Source organism: Acipenser ruthenus, chromosome 6 (assembly GCF_902713425.1).
Source record: "Acipenser ruthenus chromosome 6, fAciRut3.2 maternal haplotype, whole genome shotgun sequence".
In the NCBI taxonomy this organism is placed as follows: Eukaryota; Metazoa; Chordata; class Actinopteri; order Acipenseriformes; family Acipenseridae; genus Acipenser; species Acipenser ruthenus.
Genome location: NC_081194.1, coordinates 12,859,130 through 12,879,845, shown reverse-complemented (window position 1 = coordinate 12,879,845; position 20,716 = coordinate 12,859,130). Strand labels below are relative to the sequence as shown.

The 20,716-nt window shown below is 38.2% G+C and overlaps 1 protein-coding gene across 1 annotated transcript in view; it reads right to left on the bottom strand.

The window, feature by feature from the left end:
* Window positions 1–2,632: 2,632 nt before the first annotated feature.
* bmp5 (bone morphogenetic protein 5) overlaps window positions 2,633–20,716 on the bottom strand; it is a 34,838-nt gene continuing 16,754 nt past the window's right edge. The window contains exons 4-7 of the mRNA XM_034017342.3: window positions 15,468–15,665; window positions 7,266–7,342; window positions 6,638–6,748; window positions 2,633–5,427 (exon numbers count right to left, since the gene is read on the bottom strand). Of these exons, the coding sequence (XP_033873233.1) occupies window positions 5,278–5,427; window positions 6,638–6,748; window positions 7,266–7,342; window positions 15,468–15,665 (536 nt within the window). The 3' untranslated portion in view covers window positions 2,633–5,277. The remainder of the gene's footprint in view (window positions 5,428–6,637; window positions 6,749–7,265; window positions 7,343–15,467; window positions 15,666–20,716) is intronic.

Here is a 20,716-nt window from a genome sequence, read left to right as displayed (position 1 = left end):
CATGGAGAGCCTTGCAATCTATGCAGGGAGAACCAAAACGCTGGAAAAGAGAATAAGAAATAAGCACATATAGAAGGCCAGGGGTCCGTCCCCCCCCCCCCCCCCCCCCAGCTATAAGAGCCACCTTCGATAGGCTGAGTCAAATGACTAGCTCGAAAGTTGGGAGCAAGCTTTGCTCTCCGAAGGGGGAGACCGGCAGGTGTGCAAATGAATAGATTAGCATGAGAATGGAAAACGAAATATAGTCAAGTTATTTGGCCAAGGGTCCCCTCTGGCCAGCGGGAACCTTCCTCTCGGAGGGCGAGGCGACGTAGTCAGCCTCTAAGGTTGGGAAGTGAGCTTCATTTGCCCCTAAAAGAGAACCCCAGGCTCCCCGCAACTGGCCACCAATGCAAAAAAGAAAGAAAAATGTTAGTTAGAAAAGAAAGTTAGTGATTAATTACAATATACAGTACTGTGCAAAAGTTTTAGGCAGGTGTGAAAAAATGCTGTAAAGTAAGAATGCTTTAAAAAATAGACATGTTAATAGATTATATTTATCAATTAACTAAATGCAAAGTGAGTGAACAGAAGAAAAATCTAAATCAAATCCATATTTGGTGTGACCACCCTTTGCCTTCAAAACCTGCCGAGTTCCTTCAAAAACTGTGTGCAAGTGTACTTAGAAGAATTGATGCTGTTTTGAAGGCAAAGGGTGGTTACACCAAATATTGATTTGATGTAGATTTGTCTTCTGTTCACTCACTTTGCATTTTGTTAATTGATAAATATAAACTATTAACATGTCTATTTTTTAAAGCATTCTTACTTTACAGCATTTTTTCACACCTGCCTAAAACTTTTGCACAGTACTGTATATTTTAGACTAATCTAACCGCTTGGCGGAGAGGAACTGGAAGGAAACATCTGGTGGTCCTGACAGAGAGATAGCCCCCACTCCGGGCATGCTAGCTATAATTTGTTGAGCAGAAAGAATAATGGGGAGAGCAGAGCGAATGTAAGAATCCACTGCAGATGACGACCAACGCCCAAAAACTGGCTGATCTTAACTTTAGCTGCTGATGTTGATGCAGTTATAAGGAATGAATGGGGGAATCGAATTGGGGAGGAATACCAGCTTTAGAAATGAGTGAGGAAAGATGAGTAGAAAAACAGTTTATTGTTATGAGAGAATTGTTAGTTAATAAAGAGAGGAACGGATGGGTTAGAGGGGTTTGATGGGAAAGATAGCAGGATAAAAAGGAATAAAGGTAAAGAGGAGAGTTGAGTTTCCACAGCTGAATGATCTGCCCCTGACGTAGCTGATCTGTTTTAGAAATGTGAAGGTAAATTAGATAGTGAGAGTCAGGAATGAGAGAGAGGTTGCAGGAATGGAGACCCAGAGATGGAAAACTTGAGGGAGAGGGGACAGCAAACTCAGAACAATGAAGAAAACCAAAGAATGCAGAAAAAGGGATTCCATGACTAGATCATCAAAAGGAGAAAAACAACCTTGGTGCAGAATTGATATGAGGCAATAGAGTATATATCTGAAGTGATAGGTAGACGGGAGGAAGAGGGAGGAGGGAAACTTTTTGCCATTCCCCTAAACAAAAGGCAAACAGCAGGGATAGAAGAGAGAGGAGGGCAGGGAATGCACACTAGGCGTTAATGGTGTTGTATTCCTGCTAGATATGTTTTGATAGTTCCCAGGGAATCTAGACTGTTCTCCTTGTATATTAGGGGCTGTCCAAAATACCAACATTTTCTGAAAGCTTACAAAGCATGCATTGGAGAGGTTGAGGGCAGTGTGCGCTTTTTGATCAAAAAATGAAATTTTTATATAGTTTTTATATTGCTAATATGTTTTTATTTGTTACTGTATTCCCCCACTTGGCAAATATGTGCATGTAAAAGAGGGTAGGTTATCCACTGACAGATAGGGAGACACACAGATGTGATAACACTGCTCAGGTGTGCAAGATTTATTTACAGGAAATGCACAAAAAAACAATGTGACTCTAACAGCAATGGTGGCTGATGGGGTCACATACAACAAATGTATAAAAGCAAAATAAAACACTGTACAAAACAAACTACTTTTATCATGAGGTACTCTGTTTAGTTATTGTAGAAAGTTGCAGAGTTACGTCACAATCAGGATCTTCACTGCTGAAGTCTAATGAACATATGGTACAGCTTTCGACTGTGTTACCATGCAAAACAAAACAAAAAACTTAATTTTAGTCAATTTGCGCAGCTCTTTACCATGAGAAGTAGGGATGGGAATTTTTAATAGTTTCCTATTCGAATACACAGGGTCCAAAATGTCACTGGCCCCTGCTCTTACACTCCCAAGAATGAAAGGCAAATGCGCATTTGTACTACAAGCAGACAGCATAATATTGTAAGCTGGTAAAGTTACGAAGAGTACAAGTAACATCCAAGGTGAGATTTCTTCGTTCAATACTCTTTATTTCCGTAAGCACAGGTTTTTCCTTTTATTTACTGAATTAATGAAACTTGTACCAAATGCAGTTGAGCAGCAACGTCACAGTGCGTATCTCTTCCAATTAAAACTAAGGTACACTGGGACAGAGCTTGTGTCAGGTGGCGAGTGGTGTGGGTGACACAAAAAATGTCCAGATTGTACTTGGTTTTTAAAAATGTCCATGTTTATTTAAATATTAACCATAAAGCCGGTCCTCTACCACAGATAGTACATGGCAGGTTTAGAGCTGAAGATGATAATTGCCTTTGTTTCCTTCCTTATCTGTTAAAGGCTACAATAACATTCATAAAATAATCTGAATAGTGCACATATTGTAATCTGACCAAAACAATAGAAAACAAATTTCAACGTTACAGTAGTTTAACATTACTAACAATTAACACATTTAAAGTTTGCCGGTGCCATGCTCAGAGAAGTGGTTGACGACTGCCTAGCAACAGCACAGAAGCTGCTGTGTGCAGTTATTACAGGGCAACTCAAGCAGGGATCTGTTAACCCTTTGCGGTCCATTTATTCAGGTGTCTCAGGCGAGTCAGGTCCAATTTATTTTCACGCGTGCAGTTTATTTTAGAGGCGCTGTTTAAAAGTATTTTTTTAACAGTAAAACAGGTGTAAAAGGCCCTGCATATCAACAGGACACTCAGTACTGCATCTCCTGCCCCGCCCCACCCCTTGTTTGCTGTATTTTTCACATACCTCTTCATAGTAATGCATACTGATAAATCATCTCCTGGTCACTCGTTTTATCACCAAACTCCTCAATAATGCGATCCAAGTCATTATTTTATTACTATAACATCTCAAAAAGCTCTGCAAATATCAGTGATATTCTTTGAGTGCTGGATGTGGAAGAAACTATCTTGTTTGTTTATGGCCGTGTTATCTCTGTGGTGCTGGGGCTATGTGTATTGCTCAGATCCGCCCCTTTTTTTCAGCTTCTCTCGGCTCCTATTGCTCTCACTCGGCCATTGAATGGTTTTCTCAGCTTTTTCCAGAGAAAAAACGACTATAGATCTGTGTTTTACGTCTCTTTGATGATGTCGAACAGGGTCCGAAATCGGATCGGAAAGGGAAAATTGTAATGTCGGACCTGGTCCGACATAGGACCGCAAGGGGTTAACATTAGCTAAAAACAAGGCAACAAAATTGGCAACAATTTCAAACAGAATACATTTACTGTAGAATTTTGCTGTTACAAACATTGCATAATTAATTAGGATCCTTCTATTTAATATGCAAATAGCAGTCTGACTTTTAACACTTGTCAAGCCTCAGCATTTAAAAAAAACAAGATGCGTTTTCTTCTACTAGTAGCTCATATATAAGGCTTTTTTGTGTAATCAAATATGTAATATGCTATGTAATATCCTCGCAACTATCCTCGCAATATTCTCACGACAATGGAGAGAGGATTTAGAGTTCCTAAACTTCATGCAAAACAAGCCACAGGGCGCCAAAAAGGTCAGACTTATTTTTATGTTTGCAAGAAAGCCAAGCCATAGCCACATCTATTGTTGTAAGTATTTCTCCTTGGCAAAATAAACATTGCTTGTTGCATACAAGGACGTATCAAAAAATTATGTTTACATAACAACAACGGTTACAATTTTCATCAAGATACTGTACTTTAATATTCTAGTCGAAAACTCCCTATCGGAATCTTATTTTTTCCGGAAACACAAAGATTACTGGAAAAGTTCCTTTGTTCGTAAGCTGTAACTGTAGATTACACAAAAAATGTATATAATTTAGCTTTAATAAAACATAAACACACACCTCAAAAAATAACAACGGTACATCTTTATTTAAAAATATATTACTCAAATACCAACGTCAATTTTAATAATACAATAAAATGAAGGATGAACGTACTACACAAAGGTGATACATTTAGCAAACGACAAGGTACTAATCCTTATATATTAGGCATGTTTTTATTTCCTCAAATCTTAAAAGCATTTCAGTATAATTTGAAAGCTAATAACAAATCTGTCAGGCGCTGTGTCTTTTATATTTCCATACAATGCCAAGAAAGGATTGGGCTATTTGTTTTGCATTGTATTTTTCAATCCAGAACACTACATGCATGCAGATATTTCAGAATATGAAGGCCAAAACACATGAAACATAAAGATCAATATTTTCTTATCTATTACTTTGTATTGTTTTATACTGATTATTTTTTAAATAAAGATACTCTTGGTAAAATGAATACTTTATTGAATAGTTAACTAAACGTTTATAGACTAAGCACCATGTTATGGTACTTGTTTCTCAAAATATATTTAACAAAATATAAATAAGGGGTTTGTTTACCTTAAGCCCCTTATACTGAGTCAGTTCAATAAAAAAAAACAAAAAACCTTTATTTTTATATGTTAGCTGCATTAGCTGCATTAAAAGGAGTTCATGCCTTTTAGGATTAATGAGAGAGCATGTGGTGTTCTAAATTATAAACAGTGTAATGGCCAGCTGTAGATTTAGAAATATTAATTATAGGATTAAACTAATCACTTCAAAAGTTGTAATTAAAATATTAAATCAATCAAATCATTTACCAAGTGTTTTCCAATTGTCAAGGTTTTATCTGTTTTACATTTAAACATTATAGAAAAGAATATTATCACCAAATAAAAATAAATAAATAACACGTACAGGGAACTACTATATACATAATACTGTACATAAAACCAAAGATTAAATAGGTATAACGTTGATATTCTTTTCCAGTAATAGCAGACATCTTGAGAGCTGATAACAGCCATTCCAAAAGCAGCCCTCCCCTTTTAATGACATCCACATGACCGTACAACCATATTCCTGTATTTTTTTAAGATCACGTTTGAACTGTCATCAAAGTACAGCACTGAGATAGCATTCAGTTTGGTTGGTGCACAGCAAGGCTTTGGTACATTGTCTGGGAACATCAAATGAACCTGTAAAAAAATAAGAAGACATAAGAATAAGAAAAAATAATAAAATTCTGCTTCATATAATTAATTTGCATTTATTGCAAAGTATGTTATATAGTCACTTTTGGAAGCTTGTTCACTGTTTATTATCCGGGAATTGTCAGCTGGTAAACAAAAGTTTTTATTAATGTGTCTATTATTTTAATTAGTTTAAGGGATAAAGTTGCATTTTGCCTTCTCTTCAGTTCATTCTAAGTACTGACTTTCCTTAATGTGGCAAATGTTCACTTTAGCAAACAACATACATTCAAGTTGAACACAGAAGTAGTTCTTAGGGTGGGTTACTAATCAACAGAAATCTCATAGTCAGTTCCAGGAAGCTTCAGGGTTCACAATGTCATGAGTTATAGATTGCAACAGACCACTTTTCATTCAGAAGACATTAATAAATTGCACACAGTATCTATTGCATTGCTGAACAAGGCTTATATATACGACTTGTGGTGCATGTTTGGTCAAACTGCTTATAGATTTTTGGTGTCTTTGAGGGCAGTTTTTCGTTAGAGAAATGTGATTTCATTATTCAAAGTACTGTTTAAAAAAAGCATTCCCTTTAATATCTTTTGATCCCTTCCGCTACGGTGCCACTAGAAATCATTCATATATGAATGATGATGTAAAGGTGATGTTAGATGCCCATTTTAAGCTGTTTTAAATCACCATTAGATAGACAGAAAGCCAGACAAGTGAGGTTTTTTTTTCTTTTTCTTCTGTTGGCAGCTTCGACGATCACAAGTACAAGCTTACCAGAAATCATACTAAATTGTACAAAATGTTTATAAACCCAAATATAAATTAAAAAAAATATTAACTGTAGTGAAATATTCATAGGATCAATATCATGGATGACTCTCCAATCAAAATGCATTTCACTAAAGCTCCAGGCCAATAGACCTTTTATTATAAACATTTTATTATGAGGTGCAGCATTTCAGTATCTTAGGTTTCGGTTTCGATTACCATATATACAATGATTTTAAAGCGCAACATTACCAGAGAGCATACTAAATTGCTTTACATAACCAAGAATGCTTACCGACCCAAAAGAAAAAAAAGATTTTTTACAGAAGATGCTGATGAGCTGATGGCAAACTTCTTCACATTACGCATCCGTCAAACAATTTTGTGTTCAATCAAAACTTAAGTGAAAACTAAATAGCAAAACATCACATACCAGGGTCTGCACTATAGCATGGTTAGTAGCATTCATATGAGCATTGAGGGGGAAGGAACATTCTCCATCACAGTAGAAAGCAGCATAGCCCTCGGGTGCGATAATCCAGTCCTAAAAGAATTGAAAAAACAGAATACATTATATTTAGAAACACTAGATTGAGAAATCCTGATCTTTGTCACCTAGAAAATCAGAATTATTACTACTTCATTTTGGATCAGAATTAGTATGTTAAGAAAGCAAAACTATATAAAAGTCAAGTGGGCAGATGTTTCAGCTTGTGTCATTAAAAGTTTATTTCACTTAGTATAACAAATAAAAACCATTCGTGAGAAGACACTTCAACAGGCTGTCATGTATCTAGCGCCCCGTGCACCACATTATCACCCCCAGAAACATAAACCTAAAGAAAATAAAAGTCATGTGGTTTTCATTACAGATGACCTTTCATGCTAAAACTACTGAGGTACATTTTTAAAATGAAAACACATGATAAAATACATAGTGGTGCCATAGAATGTACCTGTTGTATGTGTTGAAATAATGCAAACTTCTAGGTGGTGTACAGTATAAAGAAGATGTTATTCACAACTTAATCACAGAAGAAAGTTACATGAATGTCGCTTACCTGCCAGCCAAGGTCACGAAAGCTTACATAGAGTTCATGCTTCTTACAGGCTTGCTTTTTTTCACTGGTGTTGTAATCTGATGGATGGTAAAAAAAAAAAGCAAAATCATATTATACAATGCTTTCAATGTTAAAGTCAGTAACAATAGCAGATAAATACCACAAAACTTCCCGGTAATCATAACATTTGAATAAAACTAAACTTCTTGGTCTCAGTAGACAAATGCAGGGTAACCACCTGGCCCCACATTTCTACAGTAAGATGCCTTTATCCTCTCCTCTAAACCACAAATTGATTTTAGGAAACACTACAAAAAAAATGAATATTAAATTGCAGGAGTTACCTTAGTAAATGTGTTTTATTGTTTTATATGATTGTTCAATCAATCAGATCTACCTGTATACTATTTGCTGATTTACTGTATTTGTTTGATTGGGTGAGATTGTGTAAAGCAGGACTAACAATGAAATATAGTTTTATTAATATTAGGGAAAATAAACTATATTTCTGTTCCTTTTTTTTAAATGTATTTCTAAAGCATCGGTTTACACAATTTTAATTCCACAAGTGTAGTTTATTGGAATTCTGCAGAAACGTTTTAGCTGAAATTGGTTTAAAGATTTTATCGGTTTGTTCATTTTATCGGTTTGCTAGTTGTTAAATTAGCAACAACATGGATGTTCTAAGCACTTGGAGTGGTATCTTAACTTGAAAGTAAGTGGTATAACTGTATTTTGGTTTATTCATTATGTTTCAAGTAAAATATAAGCATCTCATATCAAAAGAACAGTATATAACTCTAAATACTGTACAACATTAAAAAGAGAAATTCAAACAGTAGTTTTCTTGGCAATATTATAAGGTTTTTTATGGGTGTAACAGGGGAGATCTGTGCTGACTGTCTGGCGCATGCATGATTCTGCAGGAAGAGGGCAGCAACCCGTAAGATCCGCCTGTCAGTCATGGCAATGACACGGACGAGGGTCTGTGGTCTCTCCCTATCTCTGAATGGTTGGGAGGCGGGCCTTGGGGGATTGCTGGCCTATAAAATAACGCTCTGTTGTTCCCTCAGGTCGGCCCCTATAGGACGACAAACAAGCAAGCGGGAGCTCTATTGCCGGACCGAGAACAGCAGGAGAATGAAAACAAAACAAAATAAAATAAAATAAATATAGGGGTAGCGGAGAAACCATGGGCAGGCCCAAAAGTATAGACCGTAGTCTGAGGGAACGGTGGAGTGTAGGACTGAGACCTGGACCGTGTGGGTAGCGACGGTCGGGGAAACGCTGCAGTGGAGCACCTTTATTTTGTAGTTTTGTTAAGAGTGTTTTGTTTTCCTTTTTTCTTTGTGCCTTTTTGCTTTCATTATTATTTTAAGCACTTGTATGTGCACTGGACTGTCTACCGTATTGGTAACCCTGTGGTCCTGATTACTGTTGGCAGTATTCAGGCCACGGACAACAGCGCCCTCTGCGGGTAAAAATAAATCAGTGTGCCTGAGCGGCGTTACAAATAAAGTTTAGTCTCCTGTGTGTCAGTGAATTGCCCACCACCCTTCCACAATAGGTTTAAGCAATGTAACACCACAACACAAAAGGGAATGTAGGCAAACATCCTCCTGGCATCAAACATTTAATAAACATGTTCTGCAAACCAACCAACAACACAAGTTCTCATGTTTGCACAGACATGCTGAGGGAAGTTCCTGTTCAATCAGTTCTGGTTGTATTTGGAATAGCCTAAATCTGTATGGCAATACAATCTTTAAAACATTATTTTGGATGGTATATTTCAATTCATAAATCAGAAACACTTTAAGTTGTGTCTGAAATTATGCAATTATAACACATTTTATATGGAAAATGTAGTTACAGTATGTTGTTCGTTTTTACCACTGACAAGTCCAGTGTGTCAGAGTTTGGGGAATATTGAAAAAATCAAGATACACTAACCATAAACCTCTTTGAGTTAAATTAAATTCTTATTTTCACATCTGTATTCACTTAACCATAGTTAACTACTACATTCTTCTTTCAATCATGGCTTTGATTCCAGTTACAGCACTGTCAACACCGTGCCTTTAAACTGTATTAGATGCCTTTAAACCGGCTTAAAAGTGCTAAATACGGTTAGCGTCTACACTACACAGCGTTTAATACCGTACTCGAGAACCAGACGAGACCACCTCAGGGGGTAGTCTCGAGTCCGGTTCTAAATATCCCAAAATGCTTTCCGGTATGTTTTGGCGCGTGGACATTACAAATACTGTACTCGGAACAGGCATCTGAAGGAGCTGGGAATGACTATCATTACTGCGGTACCACATACAATTTCTGAGGCTTGTTGTAAAATGGTGGATCATGGAATTATTAGATGCAGGAATCAAGGCACATTGATATCAGGAGCGATGAAATCGGTCAAGGAGAATTATGTACCTTATATTTTTAAGAAACAAAGCAATAACAGTCATGCTAAGAAGCGCTATGTCTTCCGTCAACACAGGCTCCATATTTGCCAGGTTGTAAACATAAAATACAGTGAATGGTGGGATAATGTCATATTAAGTCCCACAGTCCATTGTGCTACTAGGAACTGTAACCAGACTATTTTATTAGTATTCGCATTAAGCCTGACTAAACATGAAACGGTACTTTAGTGTGGACGCTTTGAGCTGGATTAATTCAAACATTTGAGTATGGTTCTCAAGATCGGTTATGTACTGTGGACATGGCCTTGTACTACCAGGATTTTTTTCTATTTCATTTATCTTAAACTTTCACATGTTCCTTGTGATATGCAATATCTACTGCCTTTCAATTAGAGAGTTTAAAGATTGAAACAAGACATTTTCAATGTGCTGTGAATAGGGAGGGTAGGCAAACAACCTTGTCATGATTTCATTCATCATTCCTCAGAGGATGAGTTGATAACTGCTGAGAGCCAGCTGTGACCCAGGGGCAACACAGTGTTACACAGCAGTACAACAGAGTGGTACACTAGCTCATAGACACAGGAAGTAGGAAGTCATTTCTGTTGTCATCCTGCTCTTTAATTATGTTTTTGAAGCCCCATGGTCAAAGATAACAGATATTTTTTGGATTTATTATAGAGCTCAGATTAGCAAGAGTTTTGCTTACATCATACTGTACTCTTCATACAAGAAGCAGAACTGCACAGATTTAAAACAAGGGACCCGATGTAGAAAGTTGGCAGTGAAATACAGCAGTAGTAGACATAACATCCTGTACTGTGTAATGGGGGAACCACTTTTAATGTAGTAACAGAAATTGAAAAAAATGAGTCTGACAGACACACAGTTACTAAGCCAGTGATCTTTGTGCCAAGTCGTAGGCTCTAAAATCAGACACGGATCTGTGATTTGTAAAATTATACAAAAGTGGCAGGGTAAACTTCTTTACAAACTATTCAAAGAAAGTAAAGCACTGTATATTAGCAGCATTGTTACCAGTATTATTATTATTTTTACTAAGTACTATTAGAACTATTAGACAGATAATGCCACGTTTTTCTTATATATATCTCCAAGCTAGCAAGTACATGTTAGGAACATTGTGGTTCTGTTATATCTTGCTAGTTTAAATATATATTAAGAGGTGAAAGCTTAATCTCAAACAGTAGCCTTCAGTGTAGTAAGCAGATCTTATACTAGGTCCTCTATTTATAAAGCCTCACATTATCATTACTTCAGGTGACCAGACATCCCATTTTGGACGGGACAGCCCCACTTTTGGAACACTGGTCCCAGTGTCCCCAGAATCTTTCTTGGAATGCTTATTTCGTCACGTTTTTTTTACCACAGCATCGTCACGCTGGTAACAGAATATTGTATTTTCATGCAGGCTGCTGTGTTACTACCATATCTACCTTATTACAGTACAGCACATGATGTGACTACAGAAGGTTGAACAGCTAGTAGCATTAAAAGCAGCTGTACAGCGTGTGCAAATCTGGAGTATTACTGAACAGTCAACGTTCATATTTGCAACCAGTCACAGACCCGAGAGCCAGAAGGGGAGAAGGCTGAAACCCCTCAGCAGCCCTAGCACATGCTGCTGAGAGGAGCTCACAGGAGGCGCACCCGATTGCGACGGCAGGAGGTGCCAGCCCGACTTCAGAGACCGCTAGAATGGCCACAGCCACCACCGCCAATGCCGGAGTGTCTGGAACTGTTGCCACTGGAGGAGCTGGAACTGCTGTTGCCGGAGTGGCCGCCGTCTCCGCCTGCTGTCCCAGAGGGTCTGTCTACTGTTCCTGAGGGTCCACCGTCTCCACCTGTTGTTCCAGAGGGTCCGCCTGCTGTTCCTGAGGGTCCGCTGTCGCCGCCTGCTGTTCCTGAGGGGTCGCCGTTCCTGCCTCGTCCACCAGAGGGAGACGGGCCGCCGTTCCCGCCTCCGCCACGAGAGGGAGACGGGCCGCCGTTCCCACCTCCACCACCAGAGGGAGACAGGCCGCCGTTCCCGCCTCCAGAAGGAGACGGGCCGCTGTTCCCGCCTCCGCCACCAGAGGGAGACGGGCCGTCGTTCCCGCCTCCGCCACGAGAGGGAGACAGGCCGCCGTTCCCGCCTCCGCCATGAGAGGGAGACGGGCCGCCATTCCCGCCTCCACCACCAGAGGGAGATGGGCCGCCGTTCCCGCCTCTGCCACCGGAGGGAGACGGGCCGTCGTTCCCGCCTCTGCCACCAGAGGGAGACGGGCCGCTGTTCCCGCCTCCACCACCAGAAGGAGACGGACCACTGTTCCCGCCTCCGCCACCAGAGGTGCCATCAGCGTTTCTCCTGCTGGCGGGTCCAGGCTCCCTGCCAGCGTTCGTGTGCTTGGAAGGTCCGGGGCCCCCGCTATTGAAGAAAGCTTGGGGGATCCGACATCAACCCCGCCCACTGAAATAGCCCACCCAAGGGACATACTGGGACTCTTGGGGGGAGGGCTTGGGTTCAAAGGGGGGGGGGGGAGTTAAATTCTCCTCCCTGCCCAGGTTGATTGTGTCAGGTGGGAGCAATCAACCAATTAATTGGCATTTAACTGGCATAAAAGGAGGCCTCAGCCTCCCATTTGGGGGAGAGTTCTAGAAGGGGAGGAAGCAACTGTGTTTTTCTGTGTATGCTGTTTTTTTCGTTTTTGCAAACCAGTGAAGGCAATGCCCAGCCTGGAAGCCGTATTTTTGTAAGTTTTGTTTTGTGCTTATTGTCTATTATTTCTGTTTAAAACCTTTTTGTTTGGCCCTCGTGCCGGTTAATTTTGTATTTTTTTGTATATTAAAAACTTTATTTTTGAACCTTTCACACTGTCTCTGAGTCTCAACCTCTATCATCCTGTCACAGGTATCCTCTGAGAAATATATATGCTCATGAATAATACAAAATAATTTATGAAGTAGTTATTTTCATATTTGTGATATTCATATTGTATAAGTTTCAGAACATTTATTATTTCTTTAAGTATATATGTTATGTTGTTTTTAGCAATAATGAAATACAATAGTTTCAGGTCTCCTGGTGCCAATTTAATTTATTTAAAAATATATATTTACATTGATAGTTGAGTAGGCCTACTGTATAGGATACAAATAGTTTAAAACAATTACAAAAAAAGAACCACATCCTCGTTTCATTTTACTTTTCTTTAAATATGTTAATAAGCTGCCTTAGAGGTAGGATACATCTCTTTTTAATTTGGTGAATTGTTAGTATAAATGTATTACAGAAGAAGTATATTTACCCTCAAAAGTTTAAGAATAAAGTAGAGACAATGGAGTACTCATATTTAAGATGAATGCTATCTGTTGCATAGGTGTGATAGTTACATAAGGTATTTTACTTTATCACAGCTATTAGTTTAATAGAAGAAAAACAACACTGATAAAAACATATGTTTGTCCTTCAGAAAAAGAGGCAAATGTCAGGGCTCGAATTATTGGGGATCCCTTTAAGTTTCTCCAGATAGTTTTATTTCCAAATGTCCTTTAACATGTTTTAAGCTGACAGGTATCACTTAAAACAGAAAGGAAACTGTTAAAAACGTTAATTGTATGGTGACATTTCCTGCCTTGTCTATGCAGCTTTTCAGTACCAATCAATGATAATGAGAAAGCATCTCCTGACAATCTGAAAACTTCTCTGCGCATTTTAAATAGACTAATGCTTATATTAAGGAACATTAAATAGTATTCCTTTCATAAGTAAAGAAGTGACAACATTTAATTTGATCAGAACAGGAATACGATTTAATCTTATTAAACGTTGATCCATATCTCGGCCTATACCGTTGACTCAGAAAAAAATAAACTCCAACCAAGATCAGCAAAGAAGTTAAGAAGGCGCTTTCTCATGATCATTGATTGGTACCATAAAATGGAATAGGCAGGATATTTCATCATGCAGCTAACACATTTTTAACAGGTTCCTTTCCGTTTTAGTGACGCCTGTCAGCTTACAGCATGGTAAAGTGTGAATTTGGAAATACAACTATTCAGAGAAACTTAAAGGGTTTACTATTTACCAGACTTAATAACTATTTCAGAAGGAAATTCCTGTTTCTGCAATCAGGGCAGCTTCTAAACAAAACAGAAAAGCTGATTAGAGGGCTTCATTTATTGCACACAGTCAAAAGAGGGTATTTAACACATTTAAACACCTTTAATTAGTAATCATTTAATAGTATAAAGTGGCTGAAAAAAAATCCTAGTAACTGTTAAATCACAGCACACTAATGATTCAAGCAGAAACTGCAATAGAAAAAATACCAGGCCATATTAAATGGTAAGAAATGCAATATTTTAAAATAAAATAGGATTCTATGAAGTAACCATTTAATAAATATAAATATTGAGATATGTAATGTTTTCATAAACGAAGGGCCTGGTTTGCAGATTGGACACTGGAGGATAGCATAGAGATAAAGATAGAGTGAGATGAAAAGTGGAAATCAAAGAGAGAAGATGCAGTTTCTTAGGCAGAAAAGGGACTAGATTTGCAGCAGTAATCAGCAATAAAATAGAATCTTGGAATTTGATATTATTGAATTGGTATTGTGTAATGTAATAACTATACTTGTTGTGTAGAAATGACATTAAAGACAATAAGATCATTTATTCATAAATTCCTAAAAAACATTTTTGAAAGTATAATATTCCACTTTTGAATATCACCACAAGTCTCTGCATTCACTTTCAATATGATATTAGATCAAACATTGCCAAAGTGAAGATAAAAATCTGAGATCTTCCCCATAGCTTGGACGTTGGAAGTTATTCTCAATATTTCCGTACTGTCCCAGTTTCAGGAAATCTGGTCACCGTATGATTACTGCTCTATTGCTTGTCAGGCTTTGTCACCGTATGATTACTGCTCTATTGCTCGTCAGGCTTTGTCACCGTATGATTACTGCCCTATTGCTTGTCAGGCTTTGTCACTGTATGATTACTGCCCTATTGCTCGTCAGGCTTTGTCACCGTATGATTACTGCCCCATTGCTTTTCAGGCTTTGTCACCGTATGATTACTGCCCTATTGCTCGTCAGGCTTTGTTACACCCAGTCGTGAAAGGGAGTTGAAAGAACTACAGGAAATCAATCAAAGGGTGGTAACCTGGGAGGGGCACTTATAAGAATTACAAATAAAAGTATAAATGGTGCATTTAAATGCAAACCAGCAATAAGTTATTTGACTTGCTTCATATAACTAATTCATGCCATTTTCCTTTCCTTGCAGGCCTGCGTGCACTGACTGTACCCTAAAGGCTGGATGATTTATTATTATTATTATTATTATTATTATTATTATTATTATTATTATTATTATTATTATTATTATTATTAACTTGTTTTTATTATTTTTAATCTATGTGGGAGTATACAATGCAATGGGTATATTCTCCTTGATCAGTACTAATAGAGATTTATGAAATTCTATTAAAAAGGTAATTTTGTAATTAAACTCTGTACTGCAAGACAATTCTAAATATCGCTTTTGATTTTTAATTCAATGCTCACGGACATATGTATCTTTCTGAAAATAAGACCCTATTTTGTGTAAAGCCATACATACATACACATTTCTACACCACCCTAAGTATTTGGGCAGTACTGGTGTGCAAGATTCTATCCCTTTTCAAACGCTAATCTACTTTGCAAATGTTGCCTGGATATCAAGACGGTTTAGGAAGGTTAAAGAATGTTGACCTTACCGCCAGCATTGGTTACCCGCGAGGAGTCCTGATGACGACCAGCTTTGTTCTTGTTTAGATTTTTTCTTTTATGGTTGGCAGCCCTCACTGATCGAACCAGCACTCCACTTGCCTTGAAGAAAGCCACCATGAACGGCTGCTTCGACTGAGGCCCACTTCTTCCGACCATGCCTGCAGATTTGATGTGGAGGCTGCGACCTACAACAAAGTGATGTGTAAAGTTAAAGATAAAACTGTAGCTTTAAATGAAAACACCACAGTTTTCATTGTATTATGTTTTGTTATTTCAATATGAGTAGGCTTGTATCACTCACTAACCTTTACTTGTTGTAATGAAACACATAACTAAAGTCTCTAATGACACAGAGACAAACTATACATTACATAGAATAATATTGAATGTCTGTTATGTTGGCTAAAGGAGGGCACATAAATCCTATAAATACAAGCAGCTGCTTAACTTCACACGGCAATGCCTTCTTTTCTAACTTAAAGTGGCCTCTGGTACACCAAATAAACTTTATCCTGCCAGTTCAAATAATTTTACAGTTGTGGTTTATTTATTTAAATCTATAAAATGTGATATCAGTGATTTGTTCTGTTTCTGTATCTTTTGGCAAAACTGTAACATGGTAATAATTGCAATTAGCTGGATTTAGAAAGTATTTCTGTTGTGGTCATGGTTTAGCCAATGTACTTGGAACATTCATTCAAATATTTCTGATTTAGAAGTGAGATGTTAATGACATCCTGGAGTCTTTAAGTGGAGCTGAAGTTTTTAGTTTCTCAGATCTCCAATCTGGTTGGCAGGTAGCCATGGAAGAGTCCAGCAAACTGAAAATTGCCTTCACCACTCCTTTAGGCCTGTATCCATTTTGTGTTTGCCATTTGGATTAAAAAATGCTGCTGCAACATTTCAGGCAGTGGTGTAGTCCTAAATCTGAAAGTACCAGAACGGCAATTAAAATATCGATTTTTCTTTAACAAATTATGCAAATTTCAGTTTTCTTTGTTCATTGAACTTGAGATAACATTTAATAGGTAATGCATGTGTCTCGAATTCGACTTTCAGGCTACTCCCCCCTTGTTCGGTGCTGCCAGACTGGCATTTTTCCAGCCAAATTGGACTTGTTTTGAAAGCAATTAAAGCGGGCAAATGTTGTCTTTGGTGGTTTGGTCATTTTTCGGCTATTTTTATCATGTGTGTATTTTTCTATTCCTTTCGATTTTGAGGTCGTATACGATACCCTGTATAGTGTATTACGTCAACCCCCTCGTCTTTTATCTGGCGCTCTGCGTTCAATAAAATTACGAATTACACAAACGCTCAGTTCTTTTTTATTAGTCAACAATTTAATAACTGTATCAGTACAATTAGAATTGATTTTACATTTATTTTTGAAGACTGTGATGACTGTTCTGGACAGTTTAATGTTACACTACATTCTGAAAAAAAAAAATCCCCTACCTTCAGCAATTGATCTGATTAACCAGTGGTTCTGGTACTGTAAATTGTGAGAAAAAACAAGCAAAGCAGATAAATAAATAGTTTATACCATTATTACTTACCTATGTTGAAAACCGCTGGTCTAAACCATGACTACGACAGAAATACTTGCGCCATGAATTTTACCCGTGAAAAACATGTTTTTTTCCGTTTTTTCCCTCTGCCTTCAAAAAAGCCTCTATCACTCCCCTCCTCAAAAAACCTACCATCGACCCCACCTCCCTCCAGAGCTACCGTCCTGTCTCCCTCCTACCCTTCCTCTCCAAAACCCTCGAGCGGACTGTACACCGCCAGCTCTCTGCTTTCCTGTCCAACCACTCTCTGCTTGACCCTCTCCAATCTGGCTTCCGCTCTGCTCACTCCACTGAAACCGCCCTCCTGTCTGTCACCAACTCACTTAAGTGTGCCCGAGCTGCCTCTCTCTCCTCTGTCCTAATTCTCCTCGACCTCTCTGCTGCCTTTGACACTGTTGATCACTCTATTCTACTATCATCATTCTCTCTGCCTCGCTTCGCCCACGCTACTCCACTACTCTGCTCGCTCCACTGGCTCCCGATCACCGCTCGCATCCAGTTCAAGACTCTTGTACTAGCCTACAGATGCCTTGACCAGACTGCACCCAGCTACCTCCAGACCCTCATCTCTCCCTACACCCCCACTCGACCTCTCCGCTCCGCCTCCACTAGAAGACTGGCTCTACCTCCGCTACGCTCCCCTGCCTCCAGAGCCCGCTCCTTCTCCACCCTTGCTCTGCAGTGGTGGAATGACCTTCCTACAGATGTCAGGACTGCCCAGTCCCTGACCACATTCCGGCGCCTCCTTAAGACTCACCTCTTCAAACAGCACCTGTAGAACTCCTCTGTTTGTATCCTGGGACACTATCACCCTTCATTTAAATGTGCTTTATTTTGCTCTTATCTGCCCCCTATCTTACTGCATTTAATCCTGTACTTCAGAATACTGTAATCTGCCAAGTGTTTAACCTGTAGTATTTTGTATTTAATCATATCCTTATGTAACTATCACTATTTAATCATATCCTGATGTAACAATCACTATTATCTGCTGTATTATTGAATTGTGGTTTGTCACACTTGAACAAAAGTTATTGTATTTCTTGCTCTTATTGTATTGCTTGTATTGTAACACTTGAAATGTATTTGCTTACGATTGTAAGTCGCCCTGGATAAGGGCGTATGCTAAGAAATAAATAATAATAATAATAATAATTTTCACAATTTTAAGAGTCTCACGCCGGCCGTGCAATGGATTCTCACGTTTGTGCATTACGTTTACTACTGTTGGCGAGGCTGCGAAACCCTTTATACAAATCCAATACAACTGTCTAAGTGTATTATTTCATTTGGGCAGGGGGGTCACCATGAAGAGGTGTACATTACCATTCTATATTCCTGTAGCTGCTACGCAAACTCCCCCCTTACTCCAAAGATAGAACTGCCTTTGTTGTCTCAAATTGACGGTTTATTTCTGTAAACAACACGTCATTACTCATACAGAGTCGAAGGAGAGGCTGTCAGACTGTCACTGTTTCGTTCACGCATAAATTACCACAGAAATAAGAAAAATGGACATCAATGAGAAGTTACTTATTAAAGATGAAAAATATAATGTTCTTTATGACGCCAGTGTCAGTGGTTATAAACATGATAAAAAGAAAGACGCCATACAGTAAGAAATATCAGAACAATTGGAAATTGATGGTATGTCTAACTCTCTTTATTTCACTTTAATTTTAGTCAAAGTGACAGGGAGCGCCAAACACTGGTTTTCGTATTTCTGTAAAATGATGGTTCTTTGTTTTAGTAATATTGACCAATAATAATAATAATCACATTCACACACTAACTAAAGATTTTATTAAAACTGCAAATCAATAAAAAAAAAGGTATATTAAACTAATTCTCAGTATTTACAAAGAAATGGCTTATGTGTAGATGTGTTCTTTTTGAATAATTTACATGTTAAACCAGATCACATATAAACATTCACTGTTAAATGTCATTTTTTTTGTGTGTGGTGTACCCTGACTATTTTTTTTTGTCTTATTTATTTTATTTCGACTTGCCTTCTCAAAAGAAGCAAAAGCAGACCGTATTTTATTTTCATGACTAGCTACAGTTGTGTTTTCTTTGTATGTACTCGTGCTGTATTTGTGTCGTTTGCTTCACTCCCGGTGTGCATAGCCCTTAAATCTAGGTCAGTGGCGTAGCTGTCAGCCATGTGGAAAAAGCTTGATCCGCCACCAGCACCCCACCACCCAAAAAACATAATCGAGTGGTCTAGGGTAAGTTTCTTTTTTTTTTTTTTTTTTATCGATCCCAAGGTTTTTCAGCAGGGGTCTCACTGGTATGAACACTTAGGGGTTGACATGTCTGACTTGCACTGGCAGGATAACGGTATTTGGTGTACCAGAGACCACTTTAAGTTAGAAAAGAAGGCATTGCCGTGTGAAGCTAAGCAGCTGCTTGTATTTAAAGGATTTATGTGTCCTCCTTTAGCCAACACAACAGACATTCATATATTATTCTATGTAATGCATAGTTTGCCTCTGTGTCATTAGAGACTTCAGTTATGTTTTTCTGTACAACTAACATTATTTAAGGCTTATAGAAAGCATATGCGTCCCAAATTGGCAATATGACTTTAACTCTGTATTACTGGGTAGAGTAAACATAGGAAAAATCCTAGAGCAAATAAGCCAGGAAGATTCCTCATATAATTCTAAAGTTACTTACTGATGCTTAATGTTAAAGGTATATACACAAATATTGATAATAGACATGAAATAACAAAGGGGCTGAATTTGTGGCTACAATGATGCCGTTCTTTTTTATTATAACAATTTGGTTCAGATTTCCTTTCCCTGACTGAATATTTGACAGTTACTAAAAGAACAGTCAAACACCATACGTCAAACTGACCCACTTCATATATAAACACTTTTACAACATGTTTCTGCAGGTGCTTCTCTCTAAATTGTTTGAAGATGTAGTCAGTGTCATGCAGTAGAGCTCCAACATACAGGAGTATGGTACAGTAAAAGCAAAGACCATATTGACTCATTCAGTAAATGTTTAGTGAAAAGACAAAAGTTATAATAAGTATCACAATGTAACTTGCCTTTTTTATAGACATATACAGACGTGCTCAAATTTGTTGGTACCCCTCCACAAAAAACGAAGAATGCACAATTTTCTCTGAAATAACTTGAAACTGACAAAAGTAATTGGCATCCACCATTGTTTATTCCATATTTAATAGAAATCAGACTTTGCTTTTGATTTTTTATTCAACATAATTTTGTAAATAAGAAAACAAATGAAAATGGCATGGACAAAAATGATGGGACCCTTAACCTAATATTTTGTTGCACAACCTTTAGAGGCAATCACTGCAATCAAACGTTTTCTGTAGCTCTCAATGAGACTTCTGCACCTGTTAACAGGTAGTTTGGCCCACTCTTCCTGAGCAAACTGCTCCAGCTGTCTCAGGTTTGATGGGTGCCTTCTCCAGACTGCAAGTTTCAGCTCTTTCCATAGATGTTCGATAGGATTCAGATCAGGACTCATAGAAGGCCACTTCAGAATAGTCCAATGTTTTGTTCTTATCCATTCTTGGGTGCTTTTAGCTGTGTGTTTTGGGTCATTATCCTGTTGGAGGACCCATGACCTGCGACTGAGACAGAGCTTTCTGACACTGGGCAGTACGTTTCGCTCCAGAA